The sequence below is a fragment of the Antennarius striatus genome, chromosome 5, assembly GCF_040054535.1.
Source record: "Antennarius striatus isolate MH-2024 chromosome 5, ASM4005453v1, whole genome shotgun sequence".
Taxonomy (NCBI): Eukaryota; Metazoa; Chordata; class Actinopteri; order Lophiiformes; family Antennariidae; genus Antennarius; species Antennarius striatus.
The window spans coordinates 8247501-8257500 of NC_090780.1; the positions used below are offsets into that span (position 1 = coordinate 8247501).

General features: G+C 39.7%; 1 protein-coding gene across 2 annotated transcripts in view; it reads left to right on the forward strand.

The window, feature by feature from the left end:
* nckap1l (NCK associated protein 1 like) overlaps positions 1-10000 on the forward strand; it is a 34969-nt gene that overhangs the window by 4923 nt on the left and 20046 nt on the right. For both annotated transcript variants that reach the window (XM_068314957.1, XM_068314958.1), the window contains exons 6-8: positions 1595-1685; positions 7925-8062; positions 9221-9269. In XM_068314957.1, coding sequence (XP_068171058.1) covers positions 1595-1685; positions 7925-8062; positions 9221-9269 — 278 coding nt within the window. The remainder of the gene's footprint in view (positions 1-1594; positions 1686-7924; positions 8063-9220; positions 9270-10000) is intronic.

A 10000-nucleotide genomic window follows, 5' to 3' on the forward strand; every position in this document is an offset into this window, starting at 1 on the left:
AAGGACCCTCACTGGATATATACAGTATATATATATATATATATATATATATATATATATATATATATATATATATATATATATATATATATATATATATATATATATATATATATATATATATATATATATATATATATATATATGCACGACATACAGCACAGATGAAATTGCAGTCCTCTCTCACCCACGGTAGACAGTACAACAGGCAGTACAACACAGGCAGGACAACACAGGCAGGACAACATAGGCAGTACATCAGACAGTACAGCACGAAGTATAAGACGAAACACAAGGGATAGTTAACATCTCTATACACTCTAATCTCATAGGGGAAGCGACGTGTGCACAGTCCCTGAGTTGACGGGGGGAGGGAGAGATAGGTAGTCAGGTGCTAGGGGAAGGGCAGGGCAGTGTGAGGTTAGAGTTCAAGGCTATGGCAGGGGGCAGAACAGGGAGGGAGTTGAGCCTCCTGACCGCCTGGTGGAAGAAACTGTCCTTGGGCCTACTGGTTCTGGCCCGCAGACTCTGCAGTCTCCTATGCAATTTCCTCTGGGATTATTTAAGTATCTATCTATCTATCTATCTATCTATCTATCTATCTATCTATCTATCTATCTATCTATCTATCTATCTATCTATCTATCTATCTATCTATCTATCTATCTATCTATCTATCTATCTATCTATCTATCTATCTATCTATCTATCTATCTATCTATCTATCTATCTATCTATCTATCTATCTATCTATCTATCTATCTACCTGATGGCAGCAGGCTGAAAAGGCTGTGAGACAGGTGGGTGGGATCACCTGCAATGCTGATGGCTTTGCGGGTGAGGCGGGTGTTATAAATGTCTGTAAGGGAAGGGAGAGAGACACCAGTGATCTTTTCAGCTGCTCTCACAATGCGCTGCAGGGTCTTGCGGCAGGACATGGTGCAGGCGTCATACCACAAGGTGATGCAGCTGGTCAGGATGCTCTCGATGGTGCCTCTGTAGAAAGTCAGCATGATGGGGGGTTGGGCTCTTGCTCTCCTCAGTTTGCAGAGGAAGTAGAGGCGTTGTTGGGCTTTTTTGGCCAACGATGCAGTGTTGCGGTCCCAGGACAGGTCCTCGGAGATGTGCACACCCCGGAGCTTGGTGCTGCTGACCCTTTCCGCTGCAGCACCTTTGATGGTTAGTGGAGCATGCTGGGTGAGTGATCTCCTGAAGTCCACAACAATCTCCTTCGTCTTCTCCACATTCAGGAGATTATTGTCCTTGCACCACATGGCCAGGAGGCCCACCTCATTCCACCTCAAGTAGGCTGTCTCATCGTTGTCGTTGATGAGACCCACCACAGTCATGTCGTCTGCGAACTTGACGAAGAGGTTGGAGCTGAAAGTTGGTGTGCAGTCGTGGGTCAACAGAGTGAAGAGGAGGGGGCTCAGAACACACACACACACACACGCACACACGCACGCACGCACGCACACACACACACACACACACAAACACACACCACACACATACTGTATATACACATAACCTTACCTATCCATATTGTTACTTCAATGTCGATTAATAATTCATACTGTAATGGATCCTGCAGTGACTCGTCCTATCCACGACTCAGCCAGATGTTTGTGGAGTATGAACACCCATGGAAGAAACTCACAGAGGAGTTTGGACCTCACACAAGGGTAAGATCTGTGTCACTTTATACAGTACAGTTGTACACAAATAACTAGAGTATACTATAATAGTCATTTGGTCTCACTAAATCAATAGTGACAAAGTAGATTGCAATTTTGCTTCACATCCCGCTTCAAAGCAGTGATGTATTGTGATTGTCAGTGTTCGTTCGTTCATTTGTTTGTCCATCAGTTAGTATGTCCACCAAATATCTTCACAACTGTTCCGGATAGAAAGATGAAACAAAAAGTACATTACTCGGGTGGCAAAGTGGTTGAAAATGAGATGATGACCTTGAGAAAACTAGGTCATGGTCAATTTTCAATGTTTGTACTCTGAGGAAAGATAAGGGTGAAGGCCAGTGTGAGTAAGACCATAGATCAAAGCTAGTGCTTTGATCAGTGAAAGTAGGTCAGAGCACTAGCTTTGACCTTTGATCTATGCAAGCAAGTCAGGATAAAATTTCAAGTTCATGGGTGTCACGGGATGTTGTAGTCTGCGACTGCCTTGGTTCTAGTTCTTGTTAGTTTTGCAAATGTCTAGTTTTCATTCTTAAGGATAAAAGGTATGACCTTGACCCAAGTTACCCTTTAGTCTGGATAACAACCCAAAAGTGCTTTGATGCTGCCAGTGTGTCTTGTTCACCAGCCTTCCTTCATGGTCATGGTAGCCAAGTATCCAGAAATTTTATAGCAACAAGAGTTTATATAGCAACAAGAGTTTATATAAAATATATATATATAATATATATAATATATATATTATATATATATATATATATATATAATATATATAATATATATATATATATATATATATATATATATATATATATATATATATATATATATATATATATATATATATATATATATATATATATATATATATATATATATATATATATATAAGGGTCCCTCTCACCCTTGTGGGGTGGTATCTGTGTGTCATCCACAAGCTCGGGTCCTCTACCAGAGGCCTGGGAGTCTGAGGGTTCTGCGCAGTATCTTAGCTGTTCCTAGGACTGCGCTCTTCTGGACTGAGGCGTCAGATGTTGTTCCAGGAATCTGCTGGAGCCACTCTTCCAGTTTGGGGGTCACTGCCCCAAGTGCTCCTACTACCACGGGGACCACATTAACCTTGACCTTCCACATCTGTTCCAGCTGTTCTTTCAACCCTTGATTCTTCTCAATCTTTTCGTGTTCCTTCTTCCTGATGTTGGCGTCAGCTGGAATCGCCACATCTATCACCACTGCTCTCTTCTTCTCTTTGTCCATCACCAGTATGTCCGGTTTGTTAGCCAGCAGCTGTTTGTCGTTCTCAACCACCTTTGGTGGTATGTCCCATTGGGATTTGGGTACTTCTAGTCCATACTGGGTACAGATGTTCCTGTACACTATCACAGCTACTTGGTTGTGCCTTTCCATGTATGCTGAGCTGGCGAGCGTCTTACACCCTGCTACCACATGCTGGACTGACTCTGGGGCTTCTTTACATAGCCTGCACCTTGGGTCAGATCTACTGTGGTAGATATTGGCCTCTATTGCTCTTGTACTTAGGGCCTGTTCTTGTGCTGCCATGATCAGTGCCTCTGTGCTGTCTGTCAGTCCAGCTTTATTCAGCCATTGGTAAGTCTTCTTGATATCAGCCACTTCCTCTATCTGACGGTGGTACATGCCGTGTAGGGGCTTGTCCCTCCATGTTGTCTCCTCCTCCTCCTCCTCTTCCTCCACAGGTTTCTGCTGTCTAAGACATTCACTGAGCAATATATATATATATATATATATATATATATATATATATATATATATATATATATATATATGCACGACATACAGCACAGATGAAATTGCAGTCCTCTCTCACCCACGGTAGACAGTACAACAGGCAGTACAACACAGGCAGGACAACACAGGCAGGACAACATAGGCAGTACATCTGCTGTGGACCTGCTCCTCCAAGCCAAACAGCATCACCCTCATCTATCCATCGGCTGGGGTCCTGCTGCCTTTGTTATTCTGTGCCACCATACAGTCATCCATTCAGCTGTAATTGTGTCTTGAATTAACCAACTACACGATCATTTATTGAAGGCAACAACCCAGGAGTCAGTGAATGCAGCCTGACTTTCCTGTCCCCAACTCAACATGCATCAAATCGTCGTAACTATAACCATAAAGACACTAACTCCATCTGGCCTATCTGCCACTCTCTCTCTGTCTCTCTTTCTCTTACCCTGTCCTTATCTTCATTTTATTTCTTTTCCACTCAACCGGTCAAGGCGGATGGCCGCCCAAAAAGTCTGTGCCGTGCCTGGAGTTTCTTCCTCAACAAAGGAGTTTTTCCCCGCCACTGTCGCTTATGCTTGCTCTGGAGGGTTCAGGTGTTTTTTTCTGTCTGTTAAAGCGCTTTGAAATGTCTGTTGCCATGATTAAGTGCTATATAAATAAAAGTTGATTTAGTTTAGTTCATTTGAAAGGGTGCAACGCAGTTACATAAAACACATGATTGTACATGGTTAAAAAAGCCAGAATTAGCCAGAAGCCTAGTTTTCATCTGTAGTCCCCTGGCCATGATGTATAAAAAGCCGTAAAATAGTCAAATCAGTAAAGTACATCTACAATACAGTAAAAATATACATATTCAAACACTTACTGTACCATTAAAAGAGAATAAGACATCACACATATCAACATAACATTTGTTCATAAAATCTAAACATCACAATAGGCTTGTCTTTTAGTGTTGGCAGCTAAAGGTGTCAATAAGCCACATTTTCAAGTTTTTAGTGAAGACCTTGTATGTTGTAAGAAGTTCAACCTCCTTGGGTAATGAGTTCCACTCACTAACGCTCCTCACTGACCCGGCTGACTTACTGAAAGTGCTCCTGCGCAGAGGAATGAAACAGTCACCTCTGACAGAGCCTCAGGTGACACGCTCAGAGCTGTTTCTTTGGCTGATGAACTCTTGTCAGTGGATCTGGAGCCAAATCTTGCAGTACTTTATAAATCAGCTTCAAATCTGAAAATGTGTGAAGACTGTCCCAATCCAAAAAGCTGCATTTTTTATCAAATCTCAGTGATGATAGTACCTTGATAGTGCGTTGATGATAGATAGATAGATAGATAGATAGATAGATAGATAGATAGATAGACAGACAGACAGACAGACAGACAGACAGACAGACAGACAGACAGACAGACAGACAGACAGACAGACAGACAGACAGACAGACAGACAGACAGACAGACAGACAGACAGACAGACAGACAGACAGACAGACAGACAGACAGACAGACAGACAGATAATTTAGGCTATAAAAGATTTGAACTTCCCATGGATCACTGTTCAATCCACAACTTGGAAATGGAAAGAGCATGGCCAATCTGCAAGCCTACCAAGACACAGCTGTCCACTTAAACCATATGTGTCAAACTCGAGGCCCGGGGGCCAAATGTGGCCCCTGGACATCGATTTACGTGGCCCGCAAGAGCATAAAAGGTCAGAGTATTTAAAAATGAATAGGTCAAAATGTGCTTTGACCAAAATTATATTTCCCACAATGAAGTAATTCAGCCCTTGTTAACTCTGACAAAAAACGTTTTGAAGAAAGTTAATAACTTGTGTTTAATGTTATTTTTCTTCATTCACTTGGAGAGTTTGATCCTTGATTGATGAAAGTTTGTGGGTTTCATAACCTGACAAATTAAAAAGATTTATGTTATAACAGAAAAACAAAACAATTATATTTTTTTGTGTAACTGTAATGTTTGTAACTTGAATAATTAATACATTCAGGGTTATTTATCATTAATAAGTAGTTACATTTATTTTACATTACACTGAGTTACATTTAGTTACATTCATAGGTTACATCTAGCCCTTTGAGGACAGCCGTTACGCTGATGTGGCCCTTGATGAAATTGAGTTTGACACCCCTGACCTAAACTTACAGGCCAAACAAGAGCTGATCAGAGATGCAGCCAAGTGGCCGATGGTGACTCTGGATGAACTCTTGTCATCTAGAGCTCAGGTGAACATGTGAGCTCAGGCTCACAGCAAACTAGTTAAAGAAGGTGCTCTGGTCAGATTAGACCATTTTGACCTATAGGGAAAATGCTATGTAAAAAAAAACATAAAACTAACATCACTTTGAACACACAATCCCCATGTCAAACATGGTGGTGGCAGCATCATTACAGGGAAGATGGTCAGAGTTGATGTGAAGATGGATGAAGCTAAATGCAGGGCAATCTTGGATGAAGACCTGCTGATCCCTGCAAAATAATTGAGACTGGGGCAGAGGTTCACCTTCCAGCAGGACAACAACCCTAAACATAAAGCCAGGGCTACAATGGACTGGTTTCAAACAAAATTAATTCATGTGTTAGAATGGACCAGTCCAGACCTAAATCCAACCTAGAGTCTGTGACAAGATCTGAAAACTGCCGTTCACAAATGCTTTCCATCTATGACTGAGTTTGAACTTTTTTGCAAAATGATCGGACAAAATATCAGTCTCTGGATGTGGAAAGCTGGTGGAGCCATAACACTAAAGACTTGCAGCTGTAATAGCAGCAAAAGGCAGTTCCACAAAGTATTCCCTCAGGTGGGCTGAATACTTTTGGTCACCTCAATTTTCAGTTTTTTATTTGTTAAAAAAAGAGTTTGCATTGAAATATAATTTTCTTTGAAATTAACAATTGTATGCCACTTTCACATAAAATTTGAAAAAAACCCTGTACCTATTTGTGGTTGTAGTTTGACAAGATGTAGAAAAGTTTAAGAGGTAGCTTTGATATGCTTTTGCAAGCCAATATATCAAGGCAAGGCTTTATTATTTTGCGCACCACAATCACATAGAATAGCGTATATAGATTCCAGCCGCCTGTGATTCTACACAGGATTATTGGTGAGAGAAAACAAATGAATGTTTAGTTTCATTCAGTATCTATTTCATACTAAGCCACCTGCATATTTTACACATGTGAAAACAGAACATAAATTTTAAATGATACTATACATTATACTTTTTAATCGTATCAAAACAAAGGACATTATTGTGTAGAGAAACCAGCATTGCTGTATACCTGATTATGGGCATATAATTAAAACATTATTATTACCACGTGGATTCACTATTTGAATTTTTTTTAAAAAGTATATATTGTTGTTATTCAACCCCAAAACACATCAGAACATTGTTGTCCTACATTTTAAGTGTCTCTGAACAGGATGCAGTATCTGTGAAAAATGGCCCCAGACTAAGATTCTCTCTCTCTTTCTCTCTCTCTCTCTCTCTCTCTCTCTCTCTCTCTCTCTCTCTCTCTCTCTCTCTCTCTCTCTCTCTCTCTCTCTCTCTCTCTCTCTCTCTCTCCCTAATCATTTCTTCTGCAGTCATGTCTTTTACGTTTTTCCTTAGTTTTTTCAATTTATCAAACTCTTGGTCTGTGAAAAATGGTTTACCACTTTTTGTTTTACTTTTCATATAAAAGCTGACGCTATCTAGAAACATGTTGAGGTCAGGAAATTTTTTTTCTACTTTTGCCCTGAAACCTTTTGTTTCTTGCAGGAATTTTTAAAAATCTTTTGCGAATCATATTTTTCTGCTACGGCCTCTTTCAGACTACTATTGCCATTTTTCGTTGTCAGAGCTAATTGTATGAGGAGGTGTCTCAGGTATTTCTTTAGCAATTTTCTTCGCTTTATTCATTCTTGTGTTAGTGTTTTTCCTTTTAAGAGCTATCTTTAATAATTCCTTGTCATATCACATCAAATCACAATATCATCATCCTCGTCCTTCTCCAGCAGAGTCTCTACAACCCTGGCAGCTGTCTCTCTGGCCCCTTCAGCCTTCATCAAATCCCTCTGTCCATCCTTTGTGCTGTTATCCGTGTCTTGCATGATATTCTGTGGCTCTGGGTTGGGTTGTTTTTTTTTTTTAGTTTGATAAATGTTAAAAGGTTATATGTTTCTTTGTTCAGAAAACGCAGAGTACTATTGAAAATCCTCTTTACGTGAATCTCTTTTGGATTTTGTGTCAACGTGATTATTTTGTAATTTGACTTTTATTAATAACGTGATGTTAACAATCAAAATCAAATCTCTCTGTCTCTGCCTGTCTCTGTCTCTGTCTCTGTCTCTCTCTCTCTCTCTCTCTCTCTCTCTCTCTCTCTCTCTCTCTCTCTCTCTCTCTCTCTCTCTCTCCACCTTACTCCCTGCTTTCTCTCTCTGTCCATCTTCTAGTGTGTGACGACAGCACTGATGTCTCTGAAGATGGTCTACCCACGCAGGAACCTCCCAGCAGAGCAGTGGCGGAGCGCCCAGCTCCTCAGTCTCCTCAGTGCTCCAGCTGCCATGCTGGATCCAGCCTGCTGTGACACAGTGAGTCACCTCTCCACTTGTATTTATGTTCAACAGGGGGAGAAAGAAAGGGGAAGACCATTTGTGTCTGAAATACTTTTCTCAGTCAAATCAACAACAAATTATGGGCCTTCCTGCCAAAAGTTGCAATAACAGTGTGTATATTGTCTTGTTCAGAGACAGTCCTCAGTGCCCCATTTCCCCTCTCCTTCTATTAGAAAGCTATCATTTAGAAAATTACCTGTTTTATTGTGTTTGGAACTCTCTTCTCCTCCCTCAACTCTTATTTCTACTTATTTGTGCACAGTTCAGCCCTATGAAAGGCTCTCTGCGCTTTTTTGAATGCATCTTTTATAATTGATTTAATGCAATATTATAATGGACATTGCCTGTGGCCCCATAATAAAAGAAACACCAGCCTTGACATGAAAGGGACCACTAGCCAACAATTTCCTCTATGAAAGATTCAATACATATAATAACAAAATTTCAGTCCCCCCTTTAAAGGAAACAGGGAACACTGACTCCTCAGGAGCTGCTGTATGTTTTATTAGGAATCATTTTGTTTTTTCTTTGCTACATATCTGGAGATACTGGTCAGTATTTCATGTAAAGAAAAATATTGTATAAAAATATCTTGGGCAAAGTGTAAAGACTAATGATGAAAATACAGTACTATTGTCTAACTAAGTAAGATAAGGTTGGAGTGTTAGGTTTCTCATTTCATTGCACAGACAGTTAAACTCTTTGAGTGAATATGAAACAGTTTTTTTGGCATTTCTGTTTTTGGTTAATTACCAGAACTGCATGTGCAATGAAAGACAAAGCCACAATTATTTCTCCTCTGTTTGCGATAATTATGATTACCCAGAAGAGAAAAAACCCCATTGTCTATGAAAATGGGAAACATTAGTTTTTGTACAGTTAAACACTACAATCTTAATCTCTGGCTGCTAAATATAGAGGCAGGAGAGAGAGAGCCTGCGGATGACTCCCAGCCTGGGCGGCTGGTCACTGTTACCATACTAGAAACCTCTGACAAGATCCGTGATGTGTTATGATCTTAAATAAGCTCCTTCTTCCTCGAACCATGAACATATCAATCATCTTGTACTCATATGTTTGATTGTAGACATTGTGTCTGTATTGGCATTTATTAAAGTTGTTTTTTAACCACAGATGGCATGTGAATATTTATCCATGGAAGTGATGGAGCGATGGATCATCAGTAAGTATCACTCACTGGCTCCTCAGGAGTCCCTTGTCAGTTATATTGTTTTGTTTACAATATAACTGACAAGGGACAAATTACATGGAAAGACAAACAAGGTAAGTCTTTGGGGCCCCAGGAAAAAAAACGGTTAAGGAAGATACCAAATATCCAGTCACTGCACATTTTACAGTAACAACAATGAACACACTTAAACCACCCTTGATAACACAATACTATGAACCCCCGGATAATACATACAGTGTTATTTTAATTTAAAAAAAAATTTCCGTCTTAGAAATGGAAGAAAATTAGAAATGGAAGAAAGAATTGTAAAATTAAAGTAAATATATTAACCATTAAACATGATTAAATTGATTTGACTTGACACACTGTGCACAGGGAGGCACGCTAACATTAGCTGGGTGACGACGTCAGATATTACCCTCTCTCTCTGGAAGTCGAGGCAGAATTTGCTTTAGGTTAGATTATTGTATTATTATTAGGGGTTTATAATCAGTGCCTGATCATTGGGACACTTAACAATTCTGCTCACATGATCTAATGGATTCAGAGACATTGTGGACAAATGTTTTAAATAGTAGTTCTTTGTTTCAAGTAAAGTTGACCTTTAGTTCCAAAATTCAAATACTTCAATACTTCAACATATACAGTATTTATGTCATTTGTATATACATTTTTTAAAAATCATGATCATGTCTATAACAAAAAAGACCTGCATAGTAAGC